This window comes from Anopheles merus, chromosome 3L, assembly GCF_017562075.2.
Source record: "Anopheles merus strain MAF chromosome 3L, AmerM5.1, whole genome shotgun sequence".
Taxonomy (NCBI): domain Eukaryota; kingdom Metazoa; phylum Arthropoda; class Insecta; order Diptera; family Culicidae; genus Anopheles; species Anopheles merus.
Window position 1 is genome coordinate 15,632,911 of NC_054085.1, and position 14,300 is coordinate 15,647,210.

At 47.5% G+C, this 14,300-nt stretch overlaps 2 protein-coding genes across 14 annotated transcripts in view; both read left to right on the forward strand.

Moving 5' to 3' along the window:
- The first annotated feature begins 1,245 nt into the window (after window positions 1–1,245).
- On the forward strand, window positions 1,246–6,548 carry LOC121599570 (general transcription factor IIH subunit 1). The gene is made up of 5 exons (XM_041927457.1): window positions 1,246–1,413; window positions 2,731–3,213; window positions 3,291–4,742; window positions 5,008–5,183; window positions 5,270–6,548. The coding sequence occupies exons 2-5, from the start codon at window positions 3,060–3,062 to the stop codon at window positions 5,393–5,395; spliced, it is 1,908 nt and encodes a 635-aa protein (XP_041783391.1). The 5' UTR covers window positions 1,246–1,413; window positions 2,731–3,059; the 3' UTR covers window positions 5,396–6,548.
- Window positions 6,549–7,019: 471 nt separating this feature from the next.
- LOC121598257 overlaps window positions 7,020–14,300 on the forward strand; it is a 41,138-nt gene continuing 33,857 nt past the window's right edge. For 5 of the 13 annotated variants that reach the window (XM_041924847.1, XM_041924848.1, XM_041924835.1 and 2 more), the window contains exons 1-2: window positions 7,020–7,122; window positions 10,812–12,241. In XM_041924847.1, the coding sequence (XP_041780781.1) occupies window positions 11,805–12,241 (437 nt within the window). In that variant the 5' untranslated portion in view covers window positions 7,020–7,122; window positions 10,812–11,804. The other 8 variants (XM_041924838.1, XM_041924837.1, XM_041924843.1 and 5 more) reach the window with 8 other exon arrangements.

The following is a 14,300-nucleotide window of genomic DNA, read 5'->3' on the forward strand; positions in this document are numbered from 1 at the left end:
TGCTATTTTTAGAATGCATGAGTCGTTTGGCGTCTGCTAAACGAAGTCTTTCTATATTCCGTTTAGGTAGAGAACTTGAGTCGTTTAGAAGCCGTTTAGTGGTCGTTTAGTGGATTTGTGGCACTTGGGGTATCATTCCACCGCAAGGAAGCTTTTACCCAAGCGCCACAGATTAAGCTTAAACGACTGGAAAATTGAATATCCATAGGAAAAAAATGAAAGCTTCACAGCTTCATTAGTTTGATCAATAGATGGCGTATTACAACTCATCATTATATTGCTATCCTTTTCTTGCAATGTGTTTCGACAAGTTTCATCTTATAATGACCTATATAGCCTTCTAACTTTCTGAGCAAAAATCTATATGAATGGTCGTGTGGTCAGATACGTGGGTATCAACACCAACGACCATTACTCAAATCTCACTTGCTTCAGTGCTGGTGGTTTCTGTTGGAGTTTAGTATTTAAACAATCGTATCGCCGTTCTAGTTCTAGCGATGCATAACTTCAATGCGAAACCATACAACAGTACAGAGGAAATGAGAAAGCTCTCCTCCAAGCGAGGAAGCTCCACAGGTTGGGTATCCCACAAACAGATGGCGCCACCAGCTTTTTTGCTATTTTTAGAATGCATGAGTCGTTTGCCGTCTGCTAAACGAAGTCTTTCTATATTCCGTTTAGGTAGAGAATTTGAGGCGTTTAGAAGCCGTTTAGTGGTCGTTTAGTGGATTTGTGGCACTTGGGTAACCAGCACCGGTCTAAAATATGTGAACGGCTTATCGGATTACTTTTAGACCTGGACCTGGCCATGTTTATATACTTATTTTCTATCCGTTTCGTTCCATTTGTTTCTCTTGACAGTTTGTCCCTACAATTTTGCAAAACTCAAAAGTCGCTCAAAAAAGCTAAAAAGACAAATTTTTGAAGATTTTTTTTAGTTCAGCTTTTCCTTCTTTTCAGCAATTATTTCATATTTTTAGAAATGAATACAAAGAAATTTGTTGTTTAGCACATTGTATTTAAAAAATGTCATCAATCAAAAAACATTTCACAAAAAATGCATAGATTTTTAGACAAGCATAATGCTTAACCGACCACAGGCGCTTAACGGACCCTTAACGGCACCGTGCGCAGCACGACTGACAGCTCTGTCACCGGGCGCTCGGCGGGAACGCGCTGTCACACCGAACACTGTCAGCCCGTGCGCACCGGGTCGCGGCACTGCCAAAGGGGGAACCAGTCTAAATTTACCATGGAAAGATTTCCTGAATACTAGCGCCAGCGGTGTGTGCGATGTGATTATGTGGTGTGTAGCGGCAATGAAATTGAAAACGTTCCTGTCGAACGAAATTGCACATGGCGGCGGTAGAACATCATGGAATAGGCGCTCCGTAGAAACGCGTCGGAAAACAGGTACAAACCGGGTGCTTTCGGGCTAGTTTTTGCGGCAAAATGCGTTGGAATGGTCGGTGAACGGGTGGCCGCTGGAGTTGGTGTCAATTTCGGGCCACTTTTGTGGCCAAAGCAGGCCCGAACGTATCGGTTGCTGGCTGGCTGGGGTGGATTTTCCAGAACCGTCCAATGAACTCGTGCGACGGGCGGTGGGTTGTTCGTCCATCGTTCTGGTGCGGCGAGAGGCTAGATTCGGAGCGAATTCGATGTGAATATGAGTGATTGTGGTATTTAGAATGCATTTAAGGGTGCAAGTTTGATAATTTTAATGCAACGAAATAAATCTTACAAATTTCTCAGAGACTCTTCAGAGCGATAAATAGTCGAAGAGTCGTTCTTGTGAGATAAATGTAAGTGCATAGAATGTAAATCGCAAATCGGAAGGTGGAATGAAACTAGAAAAGTGATCTTTTGCAGCAGCAGCAGCAACGGACAGGCGGACGGCCAACAGTGTATCGTAATGGTGTCGATTATCAGAAAGTGGCATCTCTGGCCGTGCCAACTATGTTATAAATGTGCTGTGTGATGCCCGTTTGTAAAAGATGAAGGCTGCTCATGGTGTTGCTGCGGTGGTGGTGCCCTCGTTTCGGCAAACCATGCTCCAACTTGGTCAATGTAAAATTGTCTCGTTTGGTATTTTAAAGTCATTTTGGATTTTCTCACCAAAAAAAATCTACAATCACATGCAAATCAAATGAGCTTAATTTATAAATCTGTAACAGTGCCGTAATGTGCTAAATCAAGAGATATTTTTTAACGTTCTTTATACGACGATGCACCGGCGGTTCAACAAAGGGTCGTTAAATCGCATTTTGCCCATCATTTTCGTACCCCCCCCATGATTCATACATCCGCGACCGTGGCGCCCATGTATGTCTGTGTGTATGTGTGCATGTGAAAGTGTGTGCTCATGCATACCACGAGATTAATTTGGGTTCGATGGAGGGGTTGCTGTTGAAAAAGCAGGGGACTTTAAACTTTTCCTTTTATTCACCGTATCAGCATCAGCGTCATCATCGTCATCAAAGGTTTATTTAGCAGGGGGATGCAATTTTTGATCCTGTGATCCGCGGCGCAATCGGAGAACACACACACACATGTACAAACACTCCTAGCACCATCAAACATTTTAAAATGGTTGGGGATGACTGATGCACCAATGCGCTATCTAAAATGAAGAAAATGTATAGAAAAAATAGTTATTTTTTTATTCCTTTATTTGCTAAATGATGCAATGACTCATACATTTTTGTTGTTTTAAAATTACTCTCGTTGTAGGCTGTTCATTCCAATTCCATCCTCCATAGGAGAAAGGCAACACATTCACATACAAACACATTCGTGGCCGATAAGCAAAAGAGGCTGGCCAGCAATTGTTTCCTTCCGCAGGCAAATCGAGTTCTAGATCCGCGAAAAAGGGAAAAGTATTGTTCCTTTCTTCTTCATGGTGGTGCAGCAACATTCACAGCCGCACCGCAGCAGCCTGGTTGACTTGAGCGGTCGTTAAATTCAGAGCCAACCAACCCGCGCGGCATCCGGTCGTATAACTCTCCCCCCTTGGGGTGGCATTAAACGAGTGAAGAGAGAAAAGAAGAGAGCAAAAAACAATGACCACCACGCGGGAGGACGTGCTGCTGCAGATGGGGGAGGTACGGTTCAAGAAGGGCGACGGAACGCTGTACGTGATGAACGAACGGATCGCGTGGATTGCGGAGCATCGTGATACCGTTGCCGTGTCGCATCGCTTCCAGGATATAAAGAGTGAGTATTGGAGAGAAGCAACAAAAGAAATCATTAAAAACTGTTCTTTTTAACGTGCTTTTGTTTTGCTTGCGCAGTGCAAAAAATCTCCCCCGAAGGCAAGCCGAAGGTGCAGCTGCAGGTCGTGCTGCACGACGGCAACAGCTCGACGTTCCACTTCGTCAATCGGCTCGGCCCGCCGGCCCAGATGGCCGACCGGGACAAGGTGAAGGAGCTGCTGCAGCAGCTGCTGCCCAACTTTCGGCGCAAGATCGACAAGGAGCTGGAGGAGAAGAACCGCATCCTCACGGAGAATCCGTCCCTGCTGCAGCTGTACAAAGATCTGGTCATCACGCAGGTGCTGACGAGCGAGGAGTTTTGGGCCCGGCACGCGAAAGACTACATGAACAAGGAGCAGACGGTGCGGCAGGACATTGGCGTGTCGGGCGCGTTCCTGGCCGACATCAAACCGCAGACGGACGGGTGCAACGGGCTGCGGTACAACCTGACCGCGGACATTATCGAGTGCATCTTCAAAACGTACCCGGCGGTGAAGCGGAAACACACCGACAACGTGCCGGCCAAGATGACGGAGGCGGAGTTTTGGACCAAGTTCTTCCAGTCGCACTACTTCCACCGGGACCGGATCGTGGCGGGCGGCACCAAAGACATCTTCACCGAGTGCGGCAAGATCGACGACCAGCAGCTGCGCCAGTCGGTGCAGGAGAACCTCGGCGATCCGCTGCTGGACATACGGGCGTTCGAGGACAACACGCTGGAGGAGGGGTTCTGCAGTTCGGCCACCGCCAAGCAGCAGACGGTGAACAGCGGCAACATTGTGCACCAGAGCATGATCAAGCGCTTCAATCAGCACTCCTTCTCGGTGCTGAAGACGTGCACGGACGTGAAGACGCTCAACTGTGGCATTGGCGCGATACTGAACGCTACGCCCGGGGCAAACGACGGTGGAGGAGGAGGAGCGGCCGCCAATGGGCAGACGGGGGTGGCGAATGGGAAGGACAAGCACAACAGCAACAGTCTGCCGGCGGATGGAGCGAACAATAATAACAACAACAACAACAACACGGTGAATGGGTTCAGCAAGAAGGACAAGCGATCGCACGAGCTGGCGAACGGTGGCACGGCGGACCACCGGAATGGGGTGCACGTCGAGCCAACGATTAAGCGGGCCCGCATTCAGGCCAAGATTACCTACGACGATCTGGAGGGCGAAGAGGACGAGCGGTCGCGCGTGAAGCAGCTGAATCTGACCAAAATCGAACGTTACCTGCATGGGCCGGTACCGGCAGCGGGCGGCAGTGCCGGCGGGCATGATGCGTCCCTGTCCGGCCATCCCAAGCGTGGCGGCGACGGGAGTTTGCACGACTTCGAGACGACCCACGCGATGATACTGGAGGCGGCCAATGGGACGTGGAGCAACCGGACGCCGCACAAGCTGCTGGTGAGTCCGGCGGCGGCCGTCAGTGCGCTCGGGGACCTGAGTCCGGGCGGTGCGCTCATGAGAGGATTCCAGGAACAAAGCCTTGCCCGTAAGTATTCGCTGGTGGAGAACCGGGTTGGCCGGTATCGCCTTGCTCCAAGTGTTCAATCGCAGTTAATTTGCTACGATCGCGGTTGGTCAATGGCAAGGTAGAGTATAAAATGCTTCAAGTTCCACACGAACCGAACATCTCTTTCCGTGTGGTCGGTAGTAAATCGTACTAAAGCTCGAGGACATTTTAAATTCAACCAGGCGTGTCCAATTTCCAATCGTTTGTGTCACTAAAACTAACGCACATTGAACCGGCTTTCCAGAACTTGTGCCTCCCGATATTGAGAAGGAAGTGCGTAATCTCTACCTTTCGTTGCTGGAGCTGCTGAAAGAGTTTTGGAAATGTTTCCCCCCGACCACGCCGCAGCTCGAATCGGAAGCTACCCGCATGCACGACATACTGCAGCGCTTCGCAATGGTCAAGCTGAAGCCCTTTGAGGTACGGCAATCCTTCTTCCACGTTTGGCCAAAATGCGCCTAAAATGTTTGTACAATCATGATCATTCTTTTTTTTTTTTCTTATAGGACCGTGCCATGAGAGAACTGTTGCCATTGGGCTCCTCGCTGACGCAGCATCTGAACCAGCTGCTCCAGTCGGCCAACCGGAAGTACGCGATCTGGCAGGAGCGGCAGCGTCGTACGCACAGGTAGCACCACTGCTCCACCACAACGCTCCATTAGCGGTCTCCTCTCCCACCAATGCCCCAAGGGATACAGCTGTTGCTGCTTCTTTCTATCATCATCACATTTCGATGGTCCCTGCCGATGCCGCCGACCATCACATACAGAATTCGATGGCCAACTTCATCTCACCCGTATATTGTCCGTAGTGTGTCCGTCTCCTTCTGTCCATCCACTTGCCTTTTTGGGGTCTATTTTCGTTCGACATTGATGTGTAGTGATATTCCCGCTCTAAGCGCACTAGTAGCTGCGATTTCCGTTCAATAATGTGAGCTCAAATGTTGGGATTTGCTGGAGAAAGGACAAGCAATGAATCGGACATAAATCGTAGAAAAAGTTGCATTGTATGTTTTGGTGTTCTCCTCCTCATTCCTCATCTGCTGGTTTACACGTGGTAGCGCTCGAACATATGCCTTGAGGCGTGTTAATTGTCGATTTTTTAAGTGTGGCCTATGAACGGCGGAAAATAAGCAGAGCAGAAGGGTGTGTTTGAAGGAGGCCTTAAGCCTCACAAAAGCGATGTGTTAGTATTACTGATAATAATTGGGGAGGGTATAACGGGGCAATGAGACAAATGTGAGGAAAGGCAAATATAGGAGGAGGGCAGTGAGATTTGAATCGATCTAAATGAGCCAATTTTGTCATAAAAAAAGAAAAGAAAAATCAATTAATTCTCAAAGATACAATGAAATACATTCATATCATCTTGGAAAATTGAGCGCCACCATCACGCACATCGGTTTGTAATTGTTTGAGAAACGCTGCAGAGCGAAACAATTTGTGGAAAATTTAAAACAATCTCAATGCTGCCCACTGCAACAAATCAAATTAAAAATCTTTACCTGGTGGATGAAAATAATCAAACAAAAAATCAGAAAGCGAGAGAGAGAGAGGTGGAGCGAAAAATAAAATATACATGGCGCACAAAAGACATTTGAAACACTAACAAAATTAAACTGTATTAGTGATGAAGAATAAATTTGATAGAATATAATAAAACTAATCGGTCGCTATATTGTACACCGCAACGGCTGTAGATTACAATTGTAGATGCGTAATTATGGAATAACATGTTTCTAATAAAATGTGTTTGGTCTTGTGTAGCCAAAAATAGCCACCTAAACCAACAAATCTAGAATTTTAATTCCTTGCGCCAGACAAGAATTATGGCAATAACTCAAAACATGTTCTGTAAATGATTTTTAACGGCTAATTCAAATATCTCCACAACTGTCAACTCCAGTCCTCGACTGTCAGCTGTCATACTGTACTAAATGAGTGACCGTTGTCGCTGACGGGAGCTCACTTCCCAGTTAACAATTTCCGTATCCATTGGAGCAAAACGCTCAAAACGCTTCAGGTTTGTGCCGTTGCATATCCCTACATTTGTTATGTTTTATAAGTCCCGTAAAAAACTATCAATTATGAAGCATTTAAAGTACATCAAGAAAATACAAAACATGCTCTATTTATTACATTTTTCATAGCTTTGCTATCCGTAACTCATTGCCGGCCTGCTGCGCATCGGGCCCAAGTGGTGAGTGCCTTATCGCGCGACTGCGAGCGCCAGCCCGTGCAAACCCGAACGCTTCGCGCGCGGCGCCACTCATCCACTGTACCAGCAGGGAATCATTGCGAGCGCGTCCGCAGGAGCGACAATCGGGTCTTTCGGTCGGTGTTTATTGTGATTGTTCAAGGTAGAAATTGCTAAATTTACCATCCTCCAGTGGTGTAAAAGTGTGGCACGAGCAGCTGGCCGTGGGGCCAGTGGGAAGAAAACGGTTTAAAATGGTTCTAGTAGCTGTAAAAAAGCACTGGTGAGATGCCGAGAGAGCACAGGAGGTGGAGGTGAAAAAAACCACACAGAGTGTATGAACATGGCGTTGGTATGGTACCAATGGGCGAGGAAAAAAGGGCAAACAATTGTGTGCACCGAGCTGGCGAGACAAATTGTAATCCCATTCGTGTGTGTGTGTGTGTGTGTGTGTGTGTGCGCAATTTTCGGTCGCAGTTGTTTTGTCGATTGAAGAAGAACTCTCCCCTCGAAAAAAAAAAATGGGTCTGCCAAGAGTGGTGTGAAAACAGTGGTGCAGCGGGGCGAGAGGAGAAAGGAAATGAAAACCAGAGGGCAGCAAAAATCTGTTTACAGTGTGTTGTGCGGTGTCCGGCTGAGTGTGGTGCCTGTATTCCGCAAACGGTGTTAAAATGTGATGTACCGGGAAATTGGCCCTAACACACGAAGTCGTCCTCGTGTGTATGTGTTTGAAGCAAAATTACTGTCTTTCTGGGGGGAGGGGTGGGAGTGTCTGTTTCCGGGTCGTGTGCAGTTTTCTTGGGAAAAAACCTCCCACCCAAACGATTGATGTTTGGGAATGGAAAAGAAAGTATTCTTGTCCCTCCTGGCCTGGTGGCCGAGGGTGTGCTGCCGATGGGAAAGCTGTCAGCCCCCGCGGACTGTCCGCTCTTGGACCGTGGTGTTTCTGCCTCCCCCGTAAAAGTTTGGAGCACCGTGACACTCTTTCTTGGTTCGGTGGTTGGTGTGTTTCTCTCTCCGGAGTTTAGCTGCTGCTGCCGCTTTGGGAGATGCCACTGGGTCGAGCGTCGTCAGACTGCTGCGTTTTGCCTCTGCCGCTAAAATGTTCACTGGTGTCGTTCCATCAAACAGATGCACTTCCAAACTTTGCTCCATAAGGTGGGTCCGGTCGGTGTATGACCCACGAAAATGAGATTTTCGTGGCGCTGCTGCCTACCTCGGACGGACAGCAACTCCCACCACCCCGGGGCGTTGAAACAAAGTTGAAGGGTGGGAAAATTGTGGCGAGCGTAAGCGAGATGAAGAAGCACCGTGGACCTGGTCTCTCTTTCACTCTTTCGCTCTCTCTCTTCTCGATCGGGTGGCAAGAGCGCGAAGAAGGGTTTCCGCCGACGAAAAGCGAGAGTGAAAAATAGCCAAACCGCTAGTTTTGTTTCATTGTGGTGCGTGTACTGTGAACAGAGCAGTGTCAGCTCGAGCCAGAGACCCGTTCATCATTTGTTTTTTGGCCGTGGAAAAGCATGGCAAGCGTTGATTTACCGGAACGCCGGACGCTTCGACTGCCCTCTGTGGATTAGGGAGGGAATTTCTGTGTGCAGGAATTTTGTTACTTGGGCCGTGTGCAGTGTTGTGTGTGTGCGTGTGTGTGCGTGTGTGTATTTAGCAGCTTTCCCTCTTCTGTGGTAGGTGCGAAGATTCTGCAAATAATCAGCAGGCGGGCGGGCGATACACAGCCAACAACACACACGCCTAATGGGAATCCGGTTTTTGTGAAATGGGACACACAGTAAAGGTTGTCCTTTTTGCGCGATTGAATGTGTGTGTGTGTGTGTGCGGGCGAGCGAATTATAAGGATGCGGTCCAGAAAAGGGATTGGATATGCGTGTGTGCAATTGAAAACGATGTCCCATGCATGGTGTGTGTGTGTGTGCTCACCTTTTTTTTGTTTGCTGCTCGAGCAAATTTGTGCCTTTTTTTTGCCTATCTTTTGTGTGTGAGCGGGGTCAGTCTCCGGGGGCATTTTTGGAAAAATCTTCCACTGTCAAGCGTGGAACGAACCGTGCGTGTGTGCTGTGTCTGTGTGTGCGTGTTAAAGGGAACACGGTGCAATATGGACCGCTGCGTTCTACCGGCATGTGGGAAATATGGTCTTCGACATCGGAATTTTGAAATCAGCAGCAATCGGTTATCAATGTTATGATAAATGTATAGTTTAGCGGTTTTTTTCAATATTAATTGAGTGAACTGTGTATAGTCATACTAAACAGTTAAGAGACGTTTGGCCACGTGCCAACAGACGCACAGGAATATATCCGTTATTATTTTTTTATTCCAACAGCTGCACCCTTTTTGCGACTCAACGGTCATTGTTTTCATTGCCTTGGTCAATAAAGTTAATGTTAACTCAATTAAAAACATGGAGTTTACAGCATTCACATGCACAAATGGAGTTTACAGCAGTTTACAGAAGCAATGGAGTTTACAAGCATGAATTTGACCATTTTTTCAGTATCAAAAGTACATGAAGCCAAGATAATGATGAATTAAATATGTACAATATTGCGTTAGGGTAGGATTCTAAATGATTTATTCCACTGCTCATCCTTTCCACAATTTGGGATCTACCAAAGATTGCTCGCAATTCAAAATATATCTCGACTGTGTGGTTTAGGACAATTACTATTAATTATGTTAGACTCTTATGTTTATGACTTTTACAGTTCTATAATTGATCATTTTTCCATTTTTGATACGTAGCAAGAACAAGGCTAGTGGTTCTTTTTGCTCATCTGAATGATTTATAATGACTTCAAAAGGGGCCACACTTCATCAATTATTAGACGCCGAATTATGGTGTATTTGTAGACCTTTGGCTTAAGCATAACAGGCAGTGTGTGAAATATCTTTACATTCTCCTTTTTTTCTTCTTCTTTTTGGTGTAACGACCTACGTGGTCATGCCGGCCTATACAGGCTTCCAGGAATTTATTCAGAACCTCGCAGACGGATTGTAAATCCTTGCTACGGGTCCATCTGAGGCTTGAGCCTATGACGGTACATATTGTGTTAGTAAGTCGTACGAGATGAACCAAATCACATTTACTTACATTTTTAAACCCAAATCGATACTGAAAAAGATTATCAATCGAATGGTAACAAGACGTTTAGTTTAGCTTTTAGAACCGGTAACAGTTATTTTTGAAAAACTGTGAATAAATTGAGTGAACCTTCGATATAGTCTCTGCTTTGCTTATCTGCTGTCAGGCTGTAAGACGTTTTTTTATTGAGCCTTGAGCCGATTGGCCTCATTCGCATCTTTATGTATTTCATTGATGAATTTCTGGCCAATGAAATCTGCAGTAATACTCTGGTTAAACCTGCTAGGAATAAGCGACATGTCATCCTTCACAATGCGCCCTTTTGCCCCACGTTCCCATAGATGATCTGCCGCTGTGCTGGGGCATCCTTTCGCTTCTAGTGCTGCTGCGCTCTCTCCCATTCTTGTCGCTCTCTATCTCCGACTCTCTCTTTCTCTCTCACGGGTGTCGGACTTTAATTAAACACTCAATCATTTTCCCATACACCACATCTCTCTCTCTCTCTCTCTCTTTCTCTCGCACACGCACGCAATGATCTCAGCCGTTGGTGAAATGACACACAAGCGTATGGTTGCGTTTTCATTGATGGGAAAAGTGTGCCGCAACCACCACCAACCACCAGTGCCTCGGGAACACACGGTTTCAAATTGTGTATTGTAAATTGTGAAAAATGTTGAAAAAAAGGACACATTTTTGCTCCAACCCTGTTCTGAATGATTTTGCTTATTTGCTGTCAAATTTTCTGTTTTCCACAGATCGCGTACAACAAGCAAGAGTGTGAGTGCTTCATACACACAAGCTCTCTCTCTCTCTCTCGCTCCCTCTCTCACTGGATTTTCTTCCTGGATGAAGAAAATGAATCGAATCGCAAGAGACAGTCCGCAATAGTGGCAGATCGAAAATCGTAAATCTGAAGGAAAGAAAAAGAACAAACGGCGACGACATCCGCTGTCAGTGTGGTCAGTCAGTCGCAGTCTGTGTGTGCGAATGTGCGTGTGTGTGTGCACTGTGCTTTCTAACAAGCAAACGAGCTCCTCCAACACACACCGATGATCGGTCGGTGCCCGGTTTACAGCGCTTTGAAAAAAAAAACCGAGCGAGATAGTGAAGAAGGTTTATGCTTGCACGCTCCCTAGCGCGTGCCTGTGCGTGTGTGTGTGTGTGTAGCTGTGATTGTGTGCGGTAGAAAATGGTACCGAAAGTGTTGATTCCCGTACGGCTGCCGGTGCTTTACGCTTCCCATCGCAACGAGGAAAGTGCAGAAAAAGGAATGAAAAGCGTGTGAAACAACCCCCGCCCCCCCCCCCCCCCTGCGGTGCTCTCGATTGTGTTCTGTGCGTGAGTGTGTCTGTGAGAAAAGGCGTCGCTCACGCATTGTGCGTGGTGTGAGGTTCGTCGAGTTGCACGCGTTTTTTTGTTGTTCCTGCAAGCGGAGAGCGGCACACTGAGCGGCACAAAAGCAGCAAGAGAGTGAGAGTGTGCGTGCGCGCGCGCGTGTGTGTGTGCGTCAACCGCCTCTGTGTTCTCAGGTTTTTTTCTTCCTCTATTAATGTGAAAAGCAATCCAAGTACGCACAGATTCCTTGTCGAGTGTTTGGGCCAGAATCGTCCATAAATCTTGAAACTTGAAGAATCTCGCCAGTCTGACCGATAAGAAAAAAAAAAAAAAGTTCCTGCCTGTTTGTGTGGCAGTAACGAAGCCGCCGCACGAAAAAAAGATTCCGAAACGCCAAAAACGGCCCCAACATCATGTCCAGCTGGGCCCAGCGGATGCACCGCCGGGCGGCAACGTTCGGCAGCGTGGTGACGTCCTGCGGCCATCCCGGCACGCCGTACCCGCACCGGCTGGAGAAGGTAAAGTTTGGCGTGCCGCTGGAGGAGGTGTGCAAAAATGATATCCCCGGGCCGCTGCTGGTGCTGATCCTGAAGCTGAACAAGGAGGCCCCGTGCCGGAAGGATGTGTTCCGGGCGCCCGGCAATCAGGGCGCGATGAAGAAGCTGATCCACTTCCTGCAGCAGGGCCGGCTGGTCAACGTGGACAACTACTCGGTGTACACGATCGCGAGCGTGCTGAAGAAGTTCCTGCGCAAGATCCCGGGCGGCGTGTTTGGGCGCGACGGCGAGGCGGAGCTGTTTCAGATCGTCGATCTGGACGATGAGGCACAGCAGCAGGAGAAGATTCACAGGTAAGGGGTTTGGAAAGGGGGGCTGGTTGCCATTTTGTTTTCCGTTGCGTGCGATACGCGGTAATGGCGGCTGTGGGCAGTCATTGCAGTTTTGATTTGACGTTTGATGAGTGGGATTGATTTGAAGGTTATGGAAGGATGATGCATATGGAATTCGGGATAAATTTGTAGGTTAGGTCCACTGAGGTAATGGTGAAGCGTGAAAAATGTGTACCAGAAAGAGCCTGCGAAGCATCAGACAATTGACCTAATCATTTTTTACTTGTTTTGTAGCTCTCCAACACCTGCGAGCTGCAGAACCTGATTCTCAAATTCTCCGCCGGAGTTGTCTTGTTAATTGCAATGGTGGGAAGAAGTAATACCAAAAACCGCCCAGAAGAAGCGTCAGTCATCCAGGAAGATGGGGGGACGTACGAGGAGAGACCACACAGGCCGGGGACATGCTTCTTGTCTTCCCGCCATCCCAGGGTACACATATGGTGTGTGTCTGTGTGTATTAGGAAGTGATAAACAGGATGTCACGGTTTGTGATAAACAAGCTGGTTATGTGTCATGTTGAGGCGCGCGCGGCCCAGTGTGTGTGTGGTGTCGGAAGCGTGGCAACGGTTTATTGCATCAAATCGGAGGCCAGTGCCATCCAACTTCCCACCGTGCGTCCCCGTGTGGCAGGCAGCAGGTTAGCCCGAATGGTACATACATGCCTTTGCGGCCGTGACTCATCTTCATTACTTGGAGGTTTTTGCGCACTCTCGTTTTTTATTGCGTTTTTGAGTCACAGTTCAAACTCATTCCTGCGTGCTGCCGGTGATGAGGTTTTTGATTAAAATTGTTGGAATGTAATTCTGGAGATTTTGGGGAAGCATTGTTTGATGAACAGCATACTCGAAAAATCCATGAGTTGATGTACCAGAGGTAGTGCAGTAAGATCGCGAAAGACATCAATTGTTTCGATTGCACATGCTGGAGCTTCTCACCAATAACTAGCAACATTTTCCTAGCAACTTCTTTACTGAAACAATCAAGATCGCAGTATCTCTTTTGTTGGCTTTTATTTTGATGAAGGCTAACGGCGCTCCATCAAGCACGCGCTCACCGTGATTGTTCTTGCGCCGTTGGAGTTAAACGTGATCATTACCACCCGGTGGCAAGATAAAGAAAAGCCCGCTCAAGGTCTTGCGTTAATGTCTGCAGTTTAACAGTCGCTTCTCTTGAAACCATCCCGCAAGCTTGCTGGATGTTGTGTGTTTTATGAAGGACAGTTAGGCGCTGACAGCCACCCCATGTGAAAGCTTTTCGAACCGTTCACTGTAGGTTCCGTTGTTGTTTGAGGGGTTGTTTTTTTTTTGTTGCTGTTGCTTCGCAAAACATGATATGTGTCTTTATGAACGAGCCTTGTCCGCCCGTTTCATCGACTTTCAGTGCCACCAAAGTTGAACGCACTCAAGGGGAGGGGGGAGAACCCAGCGAATCGGAACCGATGTGTGGGTATCGTAATCGGGGCCTTACTTCCGGTTGTAATTTGAGCCCCTTGGGGGAGGAATTGCTTATGGAATTGTGTAAGTTTTTTTTTTCTCTGAACGTTATAATGTGGAATATATGGTTTATGATTGTTTCGTATTTTTCAGACATCAAAGAGATAATTCAATGCACATGGTGGTTTGTAAAACATTGTAACGAGGTTTCGCCTTCAGCACCCCAGGTACTCTCGAGAAGACGTATGGCATTGTGGGGGCCGCACACCTGTTGCATTACGCTTGCTAATGGTTCGCAAGCGGCAAGAAGTGGCTTAGTACATACCTAACTCTCCCCGGGGGCGAATTGATCGCAATAGAGAGGAAACAAAAAAAAAATCTACATCCACTTTGTTAGTCGCCCAGAGTTCTTGCTCAGAAACACGCTGGCAAGAGATGATGAAAAGGGGTTTGCATGGACTTGCCTGTCTGTGTAGCTACTTAGCATAAAGCCCACTCACAACCAATGTTTCAGCTTTCGGGCAGCTTGTACGGCAGCTGGAACCCTCGCGAGCAGCAAACGGCTGGAGTTCCAATCAAGAACTCCA

Coding starts and splice junctions, on each gene's coding strand:
- LOC121599570 (XM_041927457.1), top strand. CDS start 3,060: ATGACCACCACGCGGGAGGACGTGCTGCTGCAGATGGGGGAGGTACGG. Junction 4,743..5,007: donor CCAGGAACAAAGCCTTGCCC/GTAAGTATTCGC, acceptor CCGGCTTTCCAG/AACTTGTGCCTCCCGATATT. Junction 5,184..5,269: donor TCAAGCTGAAGCCCTTTGAG/GTACGGCAATCC, acceptor TTTTTCTTATAG/GACCGTGCCATGAGAGAACT.